The 24,479-nt window shown below is 34.4% G+C and overlaps 2 protein-coding genes across 2 annotated transcripts; both read left to right on the top strand.

Annotated features, from left to right (window-relative positions):
• The first annotated feature begins 2,313 nt into the window (after nt 1-2,313).
• Nucleotides 2,314-5,526, top strand: LOC102580217 (pyruvate dehydrogenase (acetyl-transferring) kinase, mitochondrial). The gene is made up of 6 exons (XM_006337901.2): nt 2,314-2,843; nt 2,915-3,173; nt 3,268-3,448; nt 3,673-3,820; nt 3,911-4,133; nt 5,330-5,526. Exons 1-6 carry the CDS (start codon nt 2,595-2,597, stop codon nt 5,386-5,388), a joined length of 1,119 nt encoding a protein of 372 aa, XP_006337963.1. The 5' UTR covers nt 2,314-2,594; the 3' UTR covers nt 5,389-5,526.
• A 12,933-nt stretch (nt 5,527-18,459) lies between these two features.
• LOC102600068 (pectinesterase-like) lies at nt 18,460-20,349 on the top strand. The gene is made up of 2 exons (XM_006337947.1): nt 18,460-19,516; nt 19,590-20,349. Exons 1-2 carry the CDS (start codon nt 18,460-18,462, stop codon nt 20,285-20,287), a joined length of 1,755 nt encoding a protein of 584 aa, XP_006338009.1. The 3' UTR covers nt 20,288-20,349.
• Nucleotides 20,350-24,479: the final 4,130 nt, after the last annotated feature.

Below are 24,479 nucleotides of genomic sequence, written 5' to 3'. Positions count from 1 at the left end.
TACTTAAAGTGGACAACTTCCATTCTTAAGGCACACTAAAAATCCAGAGTCAAGATGACCAATGATCCGAATCAAGAGGCATGTCAATACTGACAAAGTCACAGCCACGAGAAGGACAAGGTCCCAACAAGAGTGCCAAGTGATCAAACGATCTGTACAAGTGGGCGAGTTACACAAGTGTCCTTAATGTCTTATAGGATACCAACACGACAATGCAAAGTGACAAGAGGTAACCAAGATCAACCTTCAGATATACCAGCATTTAAAAGAGTGAAAATGCAAGTTTATACACAAACCTCAGTGATTTAGAAAAGAAACAGTCCAACACAACTTCGCGAGTTCAGACAATATACCAACCAACGTTTCAAGGTCCTCAACTTGTTCACGAGTATATACAACCTTAAAAATACAATTAAATAACTTCTTTAATCCCTAGCAGCTCAATAATGTTGATGTAAAATAGGACTATCCTCACAAGTAAGCTTAGCCTGTACAAATACGACTATGCTCCCAAAACAGTGATTCTGGCCAGCCTAGTACCTCATGTCGCAACTTAGATTTAGAAAAAGAAAATGGCAAAACTAGACTTTATAACCTTCATGAAAAGATGTAGATACATATCTTAGGGTTGCAAACAAACAAGAATCACCGCAAAATATATTTTGTACAACAAGATATATTCCAAACACTAATAGTTGTTCATACAGGATTTGTAATTTCAAAATCAAAACAGAACTTGTCCTATGTTGCGTCCCATTTTTCGAATCCATAACAGCTAAATCAGAGTTTTACATAAACATAAGAATTGTAAGTCTACAAATTAGCTTTCTAAATCATATTTATTTACTGTAAACTAAGTTCTAGAGCAAGAGATAAGCATAAAATACCAAACACTACCCAGCTCAGAAACAGATTTCGTCACTTACCAAAAAGGTGTGTGTCTCGAATTCCAACCAAAAAGGCCAAGTTTTTCTCTTGTGATTTTGAAGAACAATCTGTTTAGATATGTTTCTAAGGTTCTAAGGCTTGAGGAAAACGAATTTACTAAAGGAGGTGTGAAAATATATAGTCAAACAAGTGATGTTTATCACTTGGACAGTTGTCCTTCAAAGGTGTTGCCTAAAATATTTGTGTGTTGCCCAAAAAGCATACATATACACCTATAGATATATATCCTTCACCTCCTTTTATAGTTATACATAATTCTAATTAGAATATTACGAAAATACCTCAATACAATACCTTAAATTACGATCACAATTTATGTTAAGCAAGTTAGCAATTATCACAACATTTCAAGTTCCCAAAATGAGAGTAAAACATATTCTAGTAGTTAAGCAACGGTAAATCGACATGCGACTCTTGGTTAGTATTTAGGGGTGTTACATAACTCATCCTGAGCTAGGAGTTATTGTTCTTTGAAGTTTACCCAAAACTCATACTTAGCTTAACTTTGTCAAATTTTTCAAATTTGATTATTTCCAAAAACGGTTTCTTTCTAATTCTAAGTCTTTCTAGTAGCAGGGTGTTACAACTCACCAATCTTCAATATCTACTAAGTGATCCCTATCCACGGAGATGCAAAACTGGAGCGTCAGACCCTATATTTGGAAGAATGTAGGCAAAGAGTATGTGTGAGTACAAAAATGTTCCAAGTATGATAGTAATGCATAAAAGTATGAAAATCATGCAAAAGGAACTTTTCATGACATAACATGCAATGACCAAGCTAATACAGAAGATGAAGGGGGTTGGAAGACACAATTCATAAAACATGGTCAATGCAAGCTTAACATCATTAAACATTCGTGAGATACTTCTATAAGTAACCTTAACTCATTATTGTGGGTGATTTACCTTTAACCGACATTACTATTTAATAGCAAGGGTCAGAGGTAGACCAACCCCTCTAGGTAGGGATGCACGTGCACTCGTTAATTTTAAAAAAAAATCATGTGTATATATGTATATCTATCTTGAGAAAGTGATAGAAATTATGATATAATTAATAGTGCACCCATGAAAAGCATACGAGTCTCATTGTGTTGTTGGTACAACCTAAATGATTCACCCGCGATATAGTAGACGACTATTGTTAGACGGATGAAGTATTTGTCATAACTTTAATTTAGGACTATAAGATTGAATAATCTTTTCTTTTTTAAAAAAAAACTTGGCAAAATAGGTCGTTTCGTTTAAAACGAGGGAGTATATTTTGAATTGTTTGTGGAGTATATGTCATCCACGTGTGTTATAATTTTGGGTAATTTATGTGAAAATGGAAGGAGAGAAGGGGAATAGAGAATTAAAGGAGTTGTCTGAGTGGTGAGTGTGAGTCAGGCATACCCATCCCTTTTTAGGCTAAATATTAGGCAACAGCCGCCCGAGCAAGAGAGTAAGAGACAGTTTTTGTTTTCTCCTTATCTGAATTTTGAATTTTGATGATGGATCGGTACCATCTTTCTCTCTCTGTTGCTGTGGTGGTGAGTGAGTGTGTCAGAAGATGGATGAATGGATAAAAAGGGTGAAACTTGCCTCGTAGATACCGCCTTCTTCCATTTTCAATAGATTATTCTTAAGATCTCAAGTAATATATGGCGGCAAAGAAACTATACGAGTCGTTTTCTAAGGAACTGATTGAGGAAGTTCATCGATGGGGTTCGATGAAACAGACTGGTGTGAGTCTCAAGTACATGATGGAGTTCGGTTCCAAACCCACTCCCCGCAATTTGCTCATATCTTCTCAATTCCTTCACAAGGAACTCCCTATGCGCATTGCTCGTAGGGTTATTGACCTACAAACTCTTCCTTATGGTTTATCTCTCAAGCCTGCTGTTCTAAAGGTACTCACTCACTCATCTACTACTAATGCTCTTTTATTTCATTTGTTCTAAAACCTTTCTTTCTTAATTAGGTTCGAGATTGGTATTTGGATTCTTTCCGTGATCTTAGATCGTTTCCAGATATAAAAGATGAGAATGACGAGTTGGAATTCACAAAAATGATTAATTTGGTTAAAGTACGACACAACAATGTTGTACCTATGATGGCTTTGGGAGTTCAACAACTAAAAAAGGATCTACACCCTAAGATTGATTATAAGGATTTGGATGAGATACACCAGTTTCTTGATCGCTTTTACATGTCTAGAATTGGCATCCGCATGCTTATTGGTTTCACTCTTTCTCTTCTCTTTACTACTATTTTATTTTATTTTATTTATACATATTGTGGCATTTTTACCTGTTGAATCCCTGTCAAACACAGGGCAGCATGTCGCCCTACATGATCCTAATCCACCTCCTGATTGTGTGGGCTATATACATACAAAAATGTCCCCCTTGGAGGTTGCACGTGATGCTAGCGAGGATGCCCGTTCTATTTGCTTGCGTGAATATGGCAGTGCACCTAAGGTCAACATTTATGGGGACCCAAACTTTACATTCCCGTACGTCGTTTGCTCCTAATTCATTCTCATTATCCAGTAAACTAGATATATCTTGTCCACCTTTTTAGTTCCATGGTATTCTTTGCTGCCTCTGTCTTTCTCTTATTCCGTTAGTCCCAAAATTTATTGATGTAAATGTTCAAGGACTCTAGTTGTTGTGGAAAGTCTTGCTTCCCTTGCTTTATACCATACATTTATCTCTCTTTTTCTGGGATTCATGACAGCTATGTGCCAACGCATCTGCATTTGATGGTTTTTGAATTGGTTAAGAACTCCTTGCGTGCTGTGGAAGAGCGATTTGTGGACTCGGACAAAGTTCCCCCTCCTGTTAGAATAATAGTTGCGGATGGTCTAGAGGATGTTACTATCAAGGCATGATCCCTTCTCAAAGTGTCCTATCTAAGGATTGCATTATTATATTTCCTACCCATCCTTATCAAATGTGGTTTATGTGCTCTGTAGATTTCAGATGAAGGGGGTGGTATACCAAGAAGTGGCCTTCCCAAAATTTTTACTTATCTCTACAGTACTGCCAGGAATCCATTGGATGAGCATTCAGACCTTGATACAATTGATTTGGCTACTGTGTCTACGTTAGCTGGTTATGGATATGGACTTCCAATTAGTCGTTTATATGCTCGCTACTTTGGAGGGGATTTGCAAATTATCTCCATGGAAGGCTATGGTATGTTACAGTACCTCTCTCCCTTGTTTTCATGAATTTCAATCTTCAGATTACTAGACTGGAATAATATTTTGGTAGATGTTTTTCTGGTTAGTTGTGTTATCATATATGCTTATACAGGGCCCTAGAAATATCATGTAACTAACAAAGGAATTGGTCGCTTGGCTGGGTGCGCCTATACAAATTTCAGATGTTTATTACCTCACATAGATATAAATAATCTGGTACTATAATTCAAAGGCTGAATAATCTAATACACACCTCTATTTGTACCAATTTGACATCCTGCCACCTCTGCTCCACGGAGTTTCATTCAAACACCTATGGTTGTTGAAACACACTAATTTAAACCCTTTTGAGCATTGATTGAGCATATGCGGCAACTTTACCGCTGAGTTGGATAAAATGTGCATAAATATGTGCATTATTCTCTTGATTTTATCTCCCATTTAGAACAGTTAATGTAACAAAAAGATAAAACTTTTCTTTTAATGTTTTTGTGTGATGGTTATGGGTAGTAGAGGGAAAGATGGGAACGTGCCAAAAGGGGAGAAAGGTTTGGGATTTTTTTTTCTTCTTTTTTATTTTTAAAGAAAAGGGATGGATTTTGATTTCATATTTATAATAAATTTTTATAAAAACAAATGATTATAGACGTTAATTTATCTGAAGTGGATGTTATGTGTCCTTTATGTCAAGGCGAATGAGCAAGAGCAACACACAAGGTCAGAGACATTTTAAAGACTTTGACAGAGATTAGGTGTGGCAGGAACCCCGTGAAATAGTGATTATGACTTTATTTAAATCCTGGAAATATCTTCTGCTGGTTTATGAATTAAGATCTCACTGTGTTGATGTGATGAACACATTCTTTAAGCCCTTGCATTAGTGTTGTTAAAATTGGACTAAATATTTAGGACAAGTGTTTGTGAAGGTTGTAAGAAGCTGTTATGTGTGCATCTCCAGCATCCGATTTTGGAGGGGTAATGATGCACAATCTGAAATTATGTGGATAATGAGTCCACCCTAATAACTTTTATCTTGTAGATAGAAGAAGTAAATATATATGAATGACAGAAGATTATGACTACATGGAATAGGATTTAAATAGTTTTTTTATGGCAATGGTACGGTTAAGCACTACATTGAATAACAAGATATACTTTAGTTGGCTTCAATTGTTGATGTCTTTACAGGTACTGATGCTTATCTGCATTTATCGCGGTTGGGAGATTCGCAAGAGCCATTACCTTGATATTTGATGGTGGGAGAGAAAAACTCCTCTGTAGATATTTCATATTCAAGAAAACATTATTACTCCTATAATTGCCAAATTACATAACTTTTCTATGGATATCATTCAGTTGAGACGCATTTTATTTTGTTTAATTTTCTTTGCTTCATACTGTGATGACGGATCCAACTTATCCGAAGGATAGGCTTATTGTAGATCTTATCTACAAATCAGATCTCTTGTTAAAACAGCTAGTTGATTGTTGTTGAACAAAACCAGATAAAGTCGAAAAATGTTCAAAGGAGACCGAACGCACTTGCATAAAACGATACTATGATGTGCACTGGGCAATCTGATATTCATCCTTTTCGTTTTTTTTCCTTGTTATTACTGTGGTGTCTTGATACATTTGTGTGCACTTTAACTAATTCTATGCTCGGGCAAAGTCAATGTGTTGCTTACGGGTTCAGCCAAGCGCAGTAGCTTTAGTCTAAATTCTCTGTGTTCAAATAATAATTGAGAACCCTGTTTGCATTTATTTTGTTTCACAACTAGAACTTCCTCCTCTATCATTTCCCTCTTGTCAATATTCCTCGACCCTTGATCAGAAATCACGATTCAAAGATGTTCAATAATATCGAATGATTGAAGAACTCTGAGTCAATTTTTATCTACCCTTCACCAAGAGTCGCTATATTATAATAGAGCAACTTACAAAAATGAATATATTTATAGGGTTACTGAATTTCAATAGCTATAAGTATGTTATTTACAATAAATGACTACATTTTATATCTTTTTTTCGCTGTATTTTTGTATACATTTTTTATTTTTCTATTTATACACTAATACATCTTTAAGTACAATAAACTAAATAAAGAATTGACTCTAAATATAATCCACTGTCCTTATTTACGTCCATACAATGAGCAACTTTCCATTATTAACATTAGAACTAATAATTACTTATTTTAAGACATACCCGATTATATTCTTATCAGTTTAAATACTCCATTCTCTTGTTGTCTCAAAAGATGTGGTATTGATATGTCATAATAATGATTGAATAAAACTTAGAAAAAACGTTAATTAAAAATTCAATGAAGGTAAAAACTAAAATACATTTAACTAAAAATACACAGGAATACATACCCATATATTTAGGATATACCTTTTGAGTAAATATACAATTATTGAATAAAAGTGATTTTATTTGCATACAACTATTTTTTATTGGATTTAACTTTAAACATGAACATGTTATAACCAATGTGTGTATTTTAGGAGCCACAATAAATCCTATTATAAATTCATCCCGAACAAAGTTATGTTACTGATATTCCTTGATAAAAATGGCTAAAGAAGACGAAACCGTGTGAGCAATTACTATTTAGCAATACTAATATACATAAATATAGTTAAATAAGATACAACGAATATGCATACAAAAATATAGTTAAATATTAATATACATAAATATAGTTAAATAAGATACAACGAATATGCATACAAAAATATAGTTAAATATTAATATACATAAATATAGTTAAATAAGATACAACGAATATGCATACAAAAATATAGTTAAATATTAATATACATAAATATAGTTAAATAAGATACAACGAATATGCATACAAAAATATAGTTAAATATTAATATACATAAATATAGTTAAATAAGATACAACGAATATGCATACAAAAATATAGTTAAATATTAATATACATAAATATAGTTAAATAAGATACAACGAATATGCATACAAAAATATAGTTAAATATTAATATACATAAATATAGTTAAATAAGATACAACGAATATGCATACAAAAATATAGTTAAATATTAATATACATAAATATAGTTAAATAAGATACAACGAATATGCATACAAAAATATAGTTAAATATTAATATACATAAATATAGTTAAATAAGATACAACGAATATGCATACAAAAATATAGTTAAATATTAATATACATAAATATAGTTAAATAAGATACAAATAATATGCATACAAAAATGAAGCCTATCAACGATTCTTAATTGCCCAGAAAGAAATTCACTTATTCATTAATTAAAATACTTTAAGCCAAATTAATTAGGCATGAAAGAGAAAAAGTTGATGATGGTAAACATTGGGAAAAGATCAGTAAAACGTGCCTGCAATAATTAATTAGGCATTCAATAATAACTTTCCTATTTTGTATTTATTTATATTAATGTATATAAAAACTTATTTATTTGTATATAATTAACTTTGCTATTTATTGTATAGTTATATCCATATATTATGAAAAAAAAATATGTAGCTATTTTTCTTGAATATATAGTTATGTTTGCCATATTCTGTAGTTTTTCCATTTTAATATAAGAATATAAACATATGTTACTATGAATAAGACACATAGAAAAGGTTAAAACTAGTATTGTTGGGGTCCTCTAAAGAAGAGAATCCCTCCAAAAATTGGCGTATGCCACTGATTGCCGCGCGCACACGATATTCTTTAGTAAAAGGCGAAAGAATAGTTCGCTTTGTGCTCACTGCGTGGCTGCGTGAGTTTTATTTGTTAGGGTTTTGCCCTAATTTTCTTACCATAATTTAAGATTTATTTTTCCTTAAAGAAAAGACAAAACATTACCATAAATGTTTTTACTTTTCTTGAAAGGAAAATATAATATTCTTTCATATTTGGTTATTCTCTCCTTTTAGGACTCCCTTTTTCTAGTAGGAAAGGTTTTAGGACTCTATAAATGTAAGGTTTGTTTCTTCTAACACAACAACAATAACATCCACAATGTAGTCATTTAAGAGTCTTGTTTATGTGGAGATTTATTCTCTCTTACCTTATTTGAAGTTTATTTATTTCCTTAAAGAAAAGTCAAAGTATTACCATAAATGCTTGAACTTTTTCTTGAAAGGAAAATATAATTTTCTTCCATATTTGGTTTATTCTTTCCTTAGAGGAATAGTTTGGAGATCTATAAATTGAAGATCCTTATTCTCATAGCATAACACAATAGAATCCACAATGTAGTCATTTAGAGACTTTTGTTTATGGGGAGATTTTTACTCTCTACAGTTTTAATGTTTTTTTTATTAGTTTTTGATTATGTGGGCCAATTGGTCATATGATAATAATATTATGTTTTTTAGTATAGTTTTATGTGTCGTCTAATTTATCCTCATATGATTTGCAAATTATAAGCTTCCGCATGACGTCATATTCACCTTCATAACCCAACATTATTGCCTATCTGTGCTGCATTTTTATACTGGGACAAAGTTTGTTTAAGTCGTTGTTTATAGATGTGGTACTCACCTCACTCACTCCTTTATAATGTTGCTCTCTGCTTCTCTTTCAGTAATTTTAAGATTGAAAATCTAACATGTTTTTCAAATAGAAACTATTTAAGCTGTCCTGTTTTATACTTTCACGATTAACTAATTTAAGATATGATTTCGCTTTGGTATCTTTGTGATTATAAGGAGATATGTTTTCACAAGATGATGGATAAAATGTCGCGAACTGAGCATCTTGAATAGCTGAACTCGAATGCAGGTTGTGTTTTTTAAAAAGTTTATAGCAAAGGACCTAATAGGCAGAAGAAGAAAACAAAGCAGGTTTCTGTTGTTTACTTTAAGTTGGCCTTATAATCAATGTTGCTCGAACTCTTGTGTATGCTAGTACATGTTTGAGTAGCTAGATGTCATGCATCACACATGTTTAGAAGATCTTAGAGCTTCCGTCTAGTTTGGATCTTCAGGGCTTGACGTGCCCACCCGAAGGAACTGATTTCGACATCACTCATGACGGACCTGATAATTAAAAGAAAGGACTTCTCAAAAACGAAGAAATTGAAGGTGTGCCCCAGAGTGCTTCTGGTGAGGGGGGAGATGATTCCATGTATTGAAAATTTAAAGATCAAGCATTCATCAGCTCACCGTTTTGATACAAGAACACAAAGTAAATACAAAACAAGAAATTTTTTCTTAAGAATTGAGTAGGAGCCACATGAACATGAACGTAGGCCCCTACTGCGACAAATTATGACATAGGCTCGACCACTTGGGCTGACCTTTGGCGGGCACCCCTCCATTGTGCAATGGCGGTCACCAAATATTAAAGTCCTTGGGAATATAAAATTTCCAACATAATCAGTGGCGGAGCTACCTTTATAAGAATGGCTTTGTCAAGAATCAGTAGTTTTGGCTCAAACTCTATTATATCGAGTTACAAGCAAATATGAAACTCTATTGATCAAACTCGTTATAATAATGGCTTTGTCAAGATTCAGTAGTTTTGGCTCAAACTTCTATTATATCAAGTTACAAGCAAATATGAAACTCTATTGATCATACTCGATAATTCCGCAGCTCGGGAAGAAAAATCAATTATTCAAGTAGATAGAAGGAAGATGTTGTTGAAGGGTCAGAGCGGCATTTGAATGAAAGCTCATTTTTATCAATCAGCCAAGTGATTGCTCACACTAATGATTATACAGATTCTATCAATTAAATGAAGATTTTATTGAAGATTTGGGAAGGGGCCGCGCGAACGCTGGCCCCAGCTATAACAAATTATGACGTAGGCTCAACCACTTGGGCCGATCTTAGGTAGGCACCCCTCCGAAGTGCAATGGAGGTCACAAACCTAGGCCATGGGTCTTATTGATCGCCCATTGACCCCATCCAGGTAAGTATGTTTCTTGTTGCTCCTTCCTATTCTTTTATATCCATCTAGATCGTTGTTTTTCTTTGTGTCAGCCGATAAGGGACATTTTTTTCTTGATTTTTTATCCTTCTTTTTTCATTTATGGCACCACATAGACAACAAACTGGATGATAGACAAATTATTTTTGAGTGGGCAATATTATTGAACTTTTTATGAGTATTAAATAGATACATTTGTTTTTTGTGGCGTCCTACATGACAATTTTGTCATTTGTGGCATCCTACATCTATTATGTCACATAAGACGTGTGTTTACTTGTTTAATTTTATACAAATTTAAGTGTCTACTTATGCACATCCAAAGTTAGAGGGCATAAATGTCAGCTGAAGATATGTTAAACGGCATATTTATATATTATCCTTTTGGTTATATATAAACTATTGGATCTCCTTGACGTAGCGAAAAATTCTAGTGAAGGCAAAAGCGATGAAAAGATTTCCTTAGTCACATACTCAAGTTCCATACGTGACCTTTTTAGTGTTTTTCACAATTTTTAAGTCTTGAAAATTATTTTCTTGCTCTGAGCTTGAACTTAGCTCTTCTCCATTAATAATAAACGTACATGTTAATTAGGCTTTAGCTGACATCTATGTCCTTCATTTTTGGGAGTACACAAATAGACACACACGTCCAATATGCCGTTCTACTTGGAAATTTGTGTCTTAGCTGTCATCCTACATGTATTATGTCATGTGTCTACTTATTCAACTTTATGCAAGTTTAAATTCATACTAAAGTGACATAAATATCAACTAAAACCAAGTTAAAAGCATATTCATGTATTGTCTTTCAATTTTCAAATAAAAAAGAATTTATTTACTATATAGTAATATTTGAATTTTAGGACAAGTATAAAAAAAATTGAAACTAGAATTGTTGGGGTACTCAAATAAGAGAACCCCTCCAAAAATTGGCGTATGCCACTAATTGCAGCGCGCACACGATATTCTTTAGTAAAAGGCGAAAGAATAGTTCGCTTTGTGCTCGCTGCGTGGCTGCGTGAGTTATCAAACTAAACTGTGCTGCATTTTTATATTGGGACAAAGTTTGTATATACTGGTTTTTTTATCAATGTGGTACTCACAAGTGTTAAATTAGGTCTTAGGCCTAACTCACACCCCAAAAGCTAGCTCAAAGGGAGGAGGATTGCTCAAGTCTTATAAAGAGTCCACCCATCTCATTAACCATTAATGTGGGACATTTTTGCTTTAATGCCCAGTGCTTAGCATCTGGTGCGTCATGCCCACTGCTCTGATACCATGTTAAAATAGGTCTTGGGCCTAAATACCATGTTAAATTAGGTCTTAGGCCTAACTCACACCCCAAAAGCTAGCTCAAAGGGAGGAGGATTGCTCAAGCCTTATAAGGAGTCCACCCATCTCATTAACTATTAATGTGGGACATTTTTGCTTTAATGCCCAGTGCTTAGCATCTGGTGCGTCAACAAGTCAGTCCTTCAATATCTGTAGAAACGACTTAAGAATTGTCCTTTAAACTTTCTCGTATGATTAAAATATTAATAGTTGAATTTCGATTAGTGGTGGAGTCATGATTTTCAAAATAGAAAGAAATATAAACACACGAAGCAACCAGGGAAGTTCAACTGCTATCATATAGTATAAAAGTAGGAGATATTTGGTGGATTGAAATCTGAGATTGATCTTCTCACCCATTTCTAACAAGTGGGAAGATGTTCTCTTGATGGCGCGTACACTTAAAGAGAGTTTGTGCGGTCTATATTGATAGTTTTAGACACCTGATTTATGCAAATGTCCATTTTTAGGCTATCATTTAGATTTTGTCACTCTTTTTTACAATTGTGCAAATGAAAATTACCCTTTCTGATAACATTAAGACTTTGTTCTAATGTGTGCTCGTATATTGTTCAACCTTATAGACAAAACATAAGTTCGTTTTCACAAAAAAGGGATCTTGAAACCAAGGTAGGGAAGATTCACAAGTAAGAGTAGAAATAAAAAGATAAATCATTTACTACTCTAAAAAATTGTTTCAAAACGAAACAACGAGAGAAAATTAAGTAACCAAAAACAACAAAATTTGGATACGCCTCCCTCCCCCTCCCCCACCCCCACCCCACACACAAACATTATGATGTAGGCTCGACCACTTGGCCATATATGGACATCCACCCGTCCAAAGTGCAATGGAGGTCACCAACGACACTCGGCCCTTTGGACCAACCATTCGACAAATTATGACTGAACTACTTGGACCAACCTTAGATGTACATCCACCCCTCCAAGTAAATATTGCAACTTGAACTTAGCTCATACAAAATACTAAAAATCATGTGGAAAAAAAATTGAATTTAGAATTGTTGGGGTACTCTAAAGAAGAGAATTCCTCCAAAAATTGACGTATGCCACTAATTGCAATGCGCACACGGTATTCTTTAGTAAAAGGTGAAAGAATAGTTCGCTATGTGCTCACTGCATGGCTGCATGAGTTCTTCATCTTATTTATGCTTCCATTTTATATTGGGACAAAGTTTGTATTTACCTCACTCCTTTAAAATATTGCTCTCTACTTCTTTTTCGCCAATCAGTCCTTTGTGATTCTGAGAAAATATATGCTCACAAGGTAATCGATGAAATGTGGCATAGGATGCTTTAGACTGAGTATCTTTGATAGCTGAATTCCTATACAAGTTTGAAAAGGAATTTGGGTCAATCCCCGCACGATTGTCATGGAAACTTGAACTGGTAATGATATTGTTCGCTTTGGCATGATCTTTTCCAATATATACTCTTATAACATTATGTGTGTTGTCATATTTATAAGAAGAATAAAATTTACTATCTCGTCATTTGAGCTGGTAAGATTGTCCATCTCCAGTCTTATCATTCACTTCATGTTATCATGTAAGTTATGGTGGGGAACTTCTCGCTCTCTACATGTTCAAACTTTGGATAGTAAAGAGAATTGGACGTGGGCATTGTGTAAGTTTTGTGCATACAATTGACATTATGTTGGTATTGGTTCTAAGGTGTAAACCTATATATAGGTCTGCCGCTAAGAGAATAAGTAAATCCAAAACAACAAAATTTTGCTTAAGAATTGGGTAGGGGCTGCGCGAACGCAGGCCCCCACTGCAACAAATTATGACGAAGGCTCGACCACTTGGGCCGACCTTAGGTAAGCACCCCTCCAAAGTGCAATGGAGGTCACAAACCTAGGCCATGGGTCTTATTGAACGCCCATTGACCCCGTCCAGGTAAGTATGTTTGTAGTTGCTCCTTCCTATTCTTTTATACCCATCTTTATACTTGTTGTCCTTTGTGTCAACCGATGAGGGATATATTGCCCTTCATCTTCTTCGTTTTTCATTTATAGCAAACCAGATAGACAACAAACAAATCTTTACGATGGGCAAATTAAAATAAGATTAAAAAGCCCTTGTGAATTTCAGTATTGAGTAAACCATACTCTTCAGGGTGGCCCAGTAGTTTGGGCTTGGGACTTCCATGTTGGAGGTCTTAAGTTTGAAATCCCTTGCCAACGAAAGCAAGGGGTTTGCCTTCTGGGTCGAGCTCGTCGCACCGGGCTTACCTCTCCTGTGTGGTTTTAGTGACTGCGGGTTTCCCTTGTCATAACAAAAAGGTATTGACTAAATCATATAATCCAATTCTAGTGACAAAGTCAAGTGTCTAATTGTACTGAGATTAAAGGTGTTGTGTAGAAACTGATGTTAACAAAAATCTATGCTTACTGCAAAAGTTGCTCAACTTATATGTGTGTTCCATATGGACGAAACTATTTTTCATGAAAAACATTTTTCCTTCATACCGAACACTTCCATAATGTTATTTCCTTTTTTTCGTCTTTTCATACAACCGATCTTGTTGTCTTTTCAACCGTGATGTCTTTGGCCTATGTGCACTACGACTAATTCTATAAGGTGGACCAAATCGAAAGAGCCAAGCATAAACTAAGTCAGAAGAAGCAGTTTGCATTTTTTGTTAAGCAGCACAAATTTTGCTCATATAAAATACTATAAATTATATTATAAGACAAGTAAAAAAAATAATTGAAACTAGAATTGTTGGGGTACTCAAATAAGAGAACCCCTCCAAAAATTGACATATGCCACTAATTGCAGCGCGTACACGGTATTCTTTAGTAAAAGGCGAAAGAATAGTTCGCTTTGTGCTCACTGTGGCTGCGTGAGATTTACTGCTTATACTGCTTCAGTTTTATATTGGGACAAAGTTTGTATTTAATCGTTGTTTATGGATGTGGTATTCACTTCACTCACTCCTTTATAAAAAATTGTTCTCTGCTTCTTTTTCAGTAACTTTATGATTGAAAATCTAACAGGTTTTTCAAATAAAAACTACTTAAGCTGTCCTGTTTTATACTTTCTCGATCAATTAATTTAAGATATGATTTCGCTTTGGTATCTTTGTGATTATAAGGAGATATATTTTCACAAGATGATGGATAAAATGTCGCGAACTGAGCATCTTGAATAGCTGAACTCGAATGCAGGTTGTGTTTTTTAAAAAGTGTATAGTGAAGGACCTAATAGGCAGAAGCAGAAAACAAAGCAGTTTTCTGTTGTTTACTTAAAGTTAGCCTTATAATCTATGTTGCTCGTACTCTTTTGTATGCTAGTGTATGTTTGACTAGCTAGCTAGATGTCATGCATCACGCATCTTTAGAACATCTTAGAGCTTCCGTCTAGTTTGGATCTTTAGAGCTTGACGTGCACACCCGAAAGAACCATCTTTATATCCAAATGAAACTGATTTCGACATCACTCATGAGTCATGACGGCCCTGATAATTAAAAGAAAGGACTTCTCAAAAACGAAGAAACTGAAGTTGTGCCCCAGAGTGCTTCTGGCAGGGAGGAAATCATTCTATATGTTGTAAAAATTTAAAGATCAAGCATTCATCAGCTCACTGTTTGGCTACAAGAACACAAAGTAAATACAAAACAAGAAAATTTTGCTTAAGAATTGAGTACCACCCGAACGTAGGCCCCTTTTGCCTTGAGTAAATTTTTTATTTACTATCATATGAGCAAAATTTAGATTTAGTACTCCGAGAGTAATTTTTATATTTATTTCTTCTCAATCACTCTACCTCTTCTGAAGGTGAATCGTGATCCCATCACCATTAAGTGCACATTCTTATTGATAAGATTTATTTTGTACTGTCACATTTACTTCAAAGAATAGATCTATATTTTTAGTATTTATCAAAAGTTCTCATTCTTCAAGAATGGAACACAATCATCTGAGCATATTATCTTTTGATAACTTAGTACCTCATTCCCATTCATGTGCATTATTCAATCACTTGTTTCTCTACCATTTTTGGTGGTAAAGAAGATGTTCTTGTTCTTCCATTCCCTAAACCCACTTCAGCTTTCAAGATTGGGTTGGTGTTCCGATAGACGAGAGGTGTGAAGCCATATCGTACCATATTCACATCAAGGAATGAAGCAAATTCAGTGGAATAAGTTTCATGACTTTTTCACCAAAGCACATTATTTTGCTTTAATCATCATTATATCATCAATATAGTGCATTGAGACTTAAATCTAATGTCTTACCCATATGAAGGCGTCTTAGGCCATAAATTGATGGGATTTGAATCCAACATCTTATGATCATCATAGTACACCAAGATTTGAACCTGATGTCTTACCCTTTTGGTGTGATTGGACATGCATCCATCGTCTTACCCTTTTGGTGTGATTGAACATGAATCCATTGTCTTACCCTCTTGGTGCAATTGAACTTGTATCAATCGTCTTACCCTCACAATGCAATTGGACATTACCCCTATGATGCGATGAAACTTAAATCCAACATCTTATATTTATGGTGCATCAAAACTTACCCTTAATCTTTTAAATCTTATAATAATATGTACAATTGAAATAAATTTCATTAAAACATGAAAAATATAGTCATTAGTAGGGATACGAAATCAAAATAACACGGCATACCAATTAATTGAAAAATACCAAATTGGTAGTACTGCACTTCTAGTTCCACTACGGTCCTTGTGTTGGCCGTCTCAATGTTTTAACTTTTAACACATAATTATTAAATAATGAAGTATAAACCACAAGCCTCTTACTTGCTAAAGAATTGTAAGCCACAAAGCAAATTATAATTTATAAACATACTTATAAATATACTCTCGGCTGATTTCCTTTGGTGCATGGAATAATCATTTTTTTCACTTTAGCCCTTTCTAACAAAACAACAGAATCACAGATTTTTTCACTTTAGCCCTTTATAGCAAAACAACAGAATCACAGATTGATGGGTACATACCTTCAACAATGTTGGTCTGTGACTTTTGCCCAGTTAATGTATATATTTAGTAAGCGTTTGGTCATGCGATATCATATTACAATATAAAATCGTGAGATGAAATCAGCATTTGAACATGCAATTTCACGCTAATTTCATCTTATGATTTCATATCATGAGATGGAATCCCATATTATCCAAAAATCATGATTTGAGAATTTCATATCATGATTTGGGATTTTTTAAATACAAAAGTTGACCCACAAATTTATATTTAGTTAAAACAACCCCACATTTATATCTACTAACCATTTATTTCATGTGAAAATAAAATTAATGGTCACATCATTACTTTTTAAAATTTATTATTCTCACCAACATAAAATTTATTATTACTTTAAATTTGGTGAATATAAATGATAAAGTAGGAATTGATTTGGTGAAATATAAATAAGAACGGAGGGAGTAATACTATGTGGGAGGATTATATTAAAGACTAGTACACTAAAATTTATGTTCTAATTTTTTTTATTGAATTAAAGTTTGATCAATTAAAGTTAAATGAAACAGTTACTTAAGCGGAGAACAAATAGCTTTGTAATAATTTATTATGCGATTTTATAATTTTTTTGTTTATTTGATAAGATTGAATAAACAATTGGGGCCATTTTTCATAGTTTTATAACTTACGAGATTCTTATGTTTATGAGAACATATACAACACAAAAATTTCATATCGCATGTCCAAACAGAACTTCAACTTCATTTCATGATTTCATATTATGACATCATATCACGATTCCATATCGCATGGTCAAACGGGCCCTTAATTTATATGCTCCCTCCTCATACATACATATTGATTCCCCAAAACTCAATTGATTAGAAACTCGTGATGATAACATGTTGTGAAATTATATAAAATAATGAGAATAGACTAGAGAGAAGACTAATTATTTCTCTTGAGGGATAATTAGGGATTCACAGATCTAATTTACAATGGATGAAAACCCCTTTTATTTATAGGGGAAAGTTGACTTGGTCTCTAAGTAGGATTTCTAACTTTTCTCTAATGGACTCCACATAATAGACATTCACTATAATTCAAATTTGTTGTTCTTTTTTATTTGATTAGTTCTCTCCCTTCATTTAAAAAAAAAACAATCATTTTACAACATTGTAGATTGGAACATATAACTAAAAATTAACTTTATCATTAATGTATGAAATTTATCTTTATTTTTATTTATTATTTTTTGTTACTTGCATCACATTATAGATTTTGTCAAAAATAATAACAGTAGTTTTTAATTTTGTTATTTGTTTCATTATAGAACGACATTGTATTATATACTCAACCAATGTTTTCTCTTTTTTTTTGGACGAAACTAATATGTTTAATAGAAAATTTGTAATGAAGATTAAAATATAAAAATATTATAAATTTTAAAAAGTATAAAAAATAAAGAAAAAGATAAAGGTTGATAATATAAGGGTAGAATAGGCCTTTAAAAAAGTCAATTAGGATAGGGGAAGGGTTGATTATTTTTCAAAGTTGAGGGGGGAGTTTGATTTTTAAAGTAAAGTTTGATGGCATAAATGATTTTCACCCATTAATAATTTCTTAATTATAGTGTAAAATAGAAAGTGTGTATCTAATATGGACGGATGGAGTAATACATTTATCGTGTATCCTTGGACACAAAATATATTAACTAGTAGTAAAAGTCATTATATATAAGCAATTAACATGTTGCTTATGGTATAAAAAGAAGTTGGCAATGCTAGTGTTTAAAAATGAAGGGCAAGTGATTGGAAGGCTCAAATAATATATGAATTGTACACCTTCCCCTCTTGGTCTGGTTAACAGTTGTTTACTAACATCTCTTAATGGCCACAAATGTTTGTTTGCCTTTCCTATTTTCAAGGAAATTCATGCATTTTTTCATAACATAAAGAAGAAGATGACTCAAAGAGACCTCCATAGTCCAAACTAATTTCCATTTTTGTCTCTCTTTTCAATATCCTCTCTACATATTTAATCTTAGAAATATAAATAATGAAAGGCGGGAAGATTTTTGCATTTGGTATATCGATTATCCTGGTTGTTGGAGTAGTTATTGCTATTATTGCAAGCAATAATCGGACACAAGACTCTTCGGGCAATGATGAAAAGGATGACAAAGTGCTTTCTACCACATCCAAATCCATTGCTTCTGTTTGTTCACAAACAGATTTCAAGAAATCATGTGTAAATTGCCTTAGCTCTATGGCCAACAACCAAAGCGCCACCCCGAAGGAATTCCTCCAAAAAGCCATTGAGGTGGCCATTCAGGAAGTTAGAATTGGAATAGAAAGGTCCACCTCTATCGGCAAAGCAGAGGCTCATGACTCCTTGCAAAAGATGGCCACTGATGATTGCAAGGAATTGCTGGAATACGCGATTGATGAGCTTCAAGCATCGTTCTCCTCTGTGGGTGATAGCAGCGTCCACACTATCGCTGATAGGGAAACAGAACTCAAAAACTGGCTCAGTGCTGTCTTCTCTTACCAACAAACCTGCATAGATGGTTTTACTCAACCAGAACTTCAGAAAGCCATTTCTACCTCCCTCTTAAATGCAACACAACTCACGGACAATGTTCTTGCAATGGTCGATGCAATGACTGAAATTCTTTCTAAATTTAATATTCCCATTGGAAACAAGACTGATACTACATCAGCAGAAACAGCAGCATCTCGGCGATTGTTAGAAAATGAAGACATTGACAAGCAGGAAGCCAACAATACAAACAATGGATATCCTGCATGGCTTTCTAGTAGTGATAGAAAATTGTTGGCAGCAAGCAATAACGGCAATCCATCACCAAACGTTGTGGTAGCTAAGGATGGATCTGGACAATTCAACACAATTGCAGCAGCTCTGGCTGCGTACCCTAAGAACCTAAAAGGAAGGTATACTATATATGTGAAGGCCGGAATTTATGATGAATACATAATTGTCACAAAAGATCAAGTTAACGTATTTATGTATGGAGATGGACCCCGAAAGACCATAGTTACAGGACACAAATCCGCACTTAATGGTGTGTCTACTTATCAGAGTGCTTCCTTCAGTAAGTTTTTCAAATCCTTTTTTCTCTTATAAGCATCTAGAGATTGAACTTTAATAACATCAAATATTTTCAGGTGCCATTGGAAATGGATTTATAGGCAAGTCCATGGGATTCCAAAACACAGCAGGACCGGAGGGGCACCAGGCGGTAGCCCTCCGTGTTCAATCTGATATGTCTGCATTTTACAATTGTAGAATGGATGGATATCAAGACACTTTGTATGTTCAAACACATCGACAATTTTACCGCAATTGTGTGGTGTCAGGCACAGTTGATTTCATCTTTGGTGACTCATCTACGATCCTCCAAAACTGCTTAATTATTGCAAGGAAGCCAATGGAAAAACAACAAAATACAGTGGCAGCTCAAGGTAGAACTAACATTCGGGCAACCACAGGGCTAGTAATCCAAAATTGTCGCATTGTCCCCGAGCAATTACTAGAACCTCTGCGTTTCAAGATTCCTACCTTCTTAGGAAGGCCATGGAAGATGTACGCAAGAACTGTGATCATGGAATCAACTTTGGCAGATTTCATTCAACCTGCAGGTTGGATGCCCTGGGATGGAAATTTTGCCCTTGACACATGCCTATGTGCCGAGTACGCAAATCGTGGTCCAGGAGCCAATACCAACAATAGGGTCAAATGGAAGGGATTCAAAGTGATCACGGACAGGAATGAAGCACTTCAATATACAACAACTCCATTTATTCAAGGAAATCAGTGGGTGCAATCCACAGGTGCCCCACACTTCCTTGGCCTGAAAAACTAGGTGACAGTGACAAGTATACATGGAGCAGAGTAGTAGAAACAAGTAACCATAGCACTAATAAACTCGTAGAGTAAGTTTTAAATTTGTAATATGTAAAGTTAGGGTAGCTATGAGGGTGAGAGATAGATCTAAATTGTCATCCTTACCTTTTCCCTAAACTTGATAGGTTCAACAATCAATCTAAATACCTTATAAAATAAATCAATCTACTATTTTGAGGGTTTTCACAGTATTCATATTTGTTTACTGTCACAATCCAAAGTACACCTTAGACGTGACATGGCGTATAAGACCCAGAGGCCCTACACAAGCCACTTGACATACATATACACAACATCGAGAAAATCAAGAAATCTCATAAGAAGTAAAGAGTTTGACATATAAGTAGAATCAAAGTCTTGACAAGCCATCTATTACATCAAAAGACTGGTCAGGATGTAACCCGTACACCACATACTATGTCTGAAAACTAAAACATAAGGAAAGCAAGTAAAAATGTCGTTGTTCTCGGAACATGAGGACTCACCAACTCTATGAACTCCAATGATCACCAACTAGCCACAAGCGGAGGGAGAGGAAACATCACACCCTACATTAGTGAAACAATGTAGGCACAAGTATGCATTAGTACATGGAATGTACAAAGTATGAGGGAAATGCAATAAAACATGAAACATAATCATATGGGGGCATAATCGAAAACATGATATGCATGACCAAACTAAACATAGTTCTATCATTTAAGAAGGATCGTAAATCATGAACATGGTCAATGCATCTTAAATCATAAGGAAATCTTCATAAAACATTTGTAAGTAACTTAGTTCATTTTGTGAGATATTAGTTTATGCTATATGTGGATCCACTAGCTAGGCCATTTATGGCAAACCTACGGGGGCACGTAGTTTGGAACTAGAGGTTGCTACTAGAGACTACCCTATTTGAGCCTCCACCTCATAGTTCTCTCGGTGCTAAGTTAAATCCCAACGGAATAGTCATATTCATAAACATATTATCATCCATGGAAAAGTATAATTCAATTACTAATTCAATCTAAAAACATCATAGAGTAGCTCATTAAATCATGAATCAAGTCTAAGTGAGTAAACCTTTCACCAAGCCATGATCCTTTAAGTATGTGAGAAAACCTTTCACAATTAATTGATTCTTATCCTAAATCAACCTAGATCATAAATCATTCCTTTTTCATAAATCATGCATAAGTTCAAAAATATATTCATTGATTCAAGCTTCTTTAAATTCATGTAAATTAGGGTTCATAGTCAAAATATCAATGCATGTGATCATGTGATTTAAATTGAAAAACATATAATTGAATCTAAATAGTCATAATCTGATCAAAATCAAACAATTGAATCCATATAAATAGAATCCATGATAAAATTAATAAAAACCTAACCAATTGAATTGAAATTGAATTGGAGAACTGAAGGATCTTTGGGGAATCAATGGGTGAATGGAACCCATTGATGAACTCCTAACATACCTTGATCCCTAAGCAATGATGAAGAAAGAAAACTTGAACTTGAATATCCCTAGCTTCTTCTCCCTTGATCCTAATGAGAGGATTTTGGAGATAACCTTGGAGAGAATTTAGCAATTTGAGGGAATGAAAGAGTTGGGGAAATTTCTAAGGGTGAAGGGTAGTTGTAGAGCTTAGAATTAGGGTAAAAACGTCGTAGTATAGGCATTAAGTGCATAGGAAAAGACCTAAATACTCTTTAAAATAACTGCGGGCAGACCTACGATTTGGACCTATGGTCCGTAGGAATTTCTACAGCCCGTCTTGGTCAACTGTAGAACCAACTTTAGAAACTCAAATATTCAATCATTTCCCACGAGATCATTCTACGATCCGTCAAAATTCTTACGGTCCGTAGACCCTATCCGTAGAACACAACTTTTACTCCAAAATTTCACTAAGTCTGGAACCTTTCTACGGGACCTTTCTACGGTCCGTAGAACCAACTACGACTCGTCAAAACCATCCGTGGACTTGAGATCCTAAATTAAATCTCTGAATCAATCTTACGAGTCAGCCCTACGACCCATCAAACTTTCTACGGTTCATCCTGTCAAATCGTAGGTCCAATCTTCAGAAACTTAATTTTCCAAGACTCAACTCTGGGTCTACGACTTCCTTCCTATGGTCCGTAGTTTGGACTCGTAGAAACTTGCTTTAGTCAAATTCTGCATTTTTCTTTCCTTTTTGACTTTTCAACTTCCGGGGTGTTACATTTACATATGCCAAACATTGTCAGGCATGATAGTGCAACAAAATGGTATCATTTGTTGCCAAGAAACTCGTCAGTTATAAGAGGACATCAATGGCTAGGAATGTTCCATGATAAATCAGCAACCAAAAGATAACATTTTACCATAACAAATAAGCATATATAAATTGATTTCAATACCTTTGTAATGATCCTACTTGGTAGAATTAATTAGGTAAATAAAGGAATGTCGACAGTGGGAATCAAAGTCGAATTGCTGAATAATATCTGAGTCCGGACTTAACGGCTCAAATCATGAGTCATTAATAAGGCAGCAACAGTAGTTATATAACGACCTAGAATGGAGGAATCGCTCAACGATAATTCTGATTCGAGATTGAACCTGGATGCCCACTTATCTTAGTTATCATAGATTAGTTCATTTTTTTCAATTCCTTGTAGTCAATATCAAATTTCTCTATTTGAATATAATTAGAAAATTGTCCCAAAAACAAGTGTTTTTCTTCTTATTTGTGAAATACAGTCAAGTCTTAATTGAGATCCTGACAATTGGTATCAGAGCAATATCCGTGTGACCTGTGTGGTAGAGAATGACTGACGGAACGCGATATAGGATGGTGGAGGAAAGGTTGGCTAGACATGACGAGGCCTTAACAGAGGTACTAGCTAATCAATAGGAGATTCGAAATACACATACATGGATCCAAGGAACGTTAGAGTTGATACTTGATCAACTAATAGCTCGAGAGAGTACCTAATCGAGCCCATGGAGAACACCAACAAGGAGACGTCATACTTCCTAATCATAGCACTAATAAACTCGTAGAAATGCAAGTTTTAATTTGTAATATGTAAGGTTAGGGTAGCTATGAGGGTGAGAGATAGATCTAAATTGTCATCCTTACCTTTTCCCTAAACATGATAGGTTCAACAATCAATCTACATGGCTTATAAGTAAATCAATCTACTATTTTGAGGGCTTTCACAATATTCATATTTGTTTACATATGCCAAACATTGTTGGGCAAGATAGTGCAACAAAATGCTATCATTTGTTGCCAAGCAACTCGTCAGTCATAAGCGGACATCAATGGACAGGAATGTTCCATGATAAAGCAGCAACCAAAAAATAACATTGTACCATAATAAATAAGCATATATGAATTTATTTCAATACCTTTTTCATAACCAAGAAGATTACCTAAAGGTGCCCTAACAAACTCCAATACGATTTATTGATAGTTAATGGGAATAATTATGGATCAAAATTGTGTTTCAAAAACAACCAAGTGATTACTTTTGGACACTCATACTAAAATAGTGAGATCCATCAATCAACATATGTTGAAATTTTTTCAAGAGACAGGTAAAATACATAGTGGGAGACGCTATGGTTTGATTGATAAGAGCACCAGGACAATCCCTATATGATAGAACACTTCAAACATTAGCACTGGAAGATTGATAATACAAAGTGCCTAAGAAAACTCCAAAAACAGAATAGATATAATTTGAGCATACCATATTGCAATCAAAGATTATAATAGAACTCAGACTGTGAAAACATAAAATGAAAGAGAGATAAATTAGATACAGCTGAATGAATGATTTCAATTCCTCTATCCGTAAAAAAAACCTTGAAATAGTTGAGCATGCAAAAATAGAGTGGAAGTTGGAAGATGTCAGCAACCACACAATAGAAAAAAGAAAAACCTTATATCACAATCATTTGCATCTGAAGATTGAGAGGAGCATTATTTTGGTTCATGTATCTTGTTTTCCCCTGTATCATTACCTGAAGTATCGTAAACAAGTCTGGACAAGAATTTGTAATTAAGTTGATGATCTTTGTTGTCCGGGAGATTCTTTAGCCTATCCATAACTTGGGCAGCTAGCGTTAGCTGACAGCTTCCTTGACCTTAATGTCGGTGTTAATC

Source organism: Solanum tuberosum, unplaced genomic scaffold, assembly GCF_000226075.1.
Source record: "Solanum tuberosum cultivar DM 1-3 516 R44 unplaced genomic scaffold, SolTub_3.0 scf00001, whole genome shotgun sequence".
Lineage (NCBI taxonomy): Eukaryota > Viridiplantae > Streptophyta > Magnoliopsida > Solanales > Solanaceae > Solanum > Solanum tuberosum.
This window is presented reverse-complemented; position numbering and strand designations above follow the sequence as displayed.

Bases quoted from the DNA above. Each gene is read 5' to 3' on its own strand.
- LOC102580217 (XM_006337901.2), top strand. From the start codon at position 2,595: ATGGCGGCAAAGAAACTATACGAGTCGTTTTCTAAGGAACTGATTGAG. The intron at 2,844-2,914 runs GTACTCACTCAC...TTTCTTAATTAG, and splicing joins TCAAGCCTGCTGTTCTAAAG to GTTCGAGATTGGTATTTGGA. The intron at 4,134-5,329 runs GTATGTTACAGT...ATGTCTTTACAG, and splicing joins TATCTCCATGGAAGGCTATG to GTACTGATGCTTATCTGCAT.
- LOC102600068 (XM_006337947.1), top strand. From the start codon at position 18,460: ATGAAAGGCGGGAAGATTTTTGCATTTGGTATATCGATTATCCTGGTT. The intron at 19,517-19,589 runs GTAAGTTTTTCA...AAATATTTTCAG, and splicing joins TTATCAGAGTGCTTCCTTCA to GTGCCATTGGAAATGGATTT.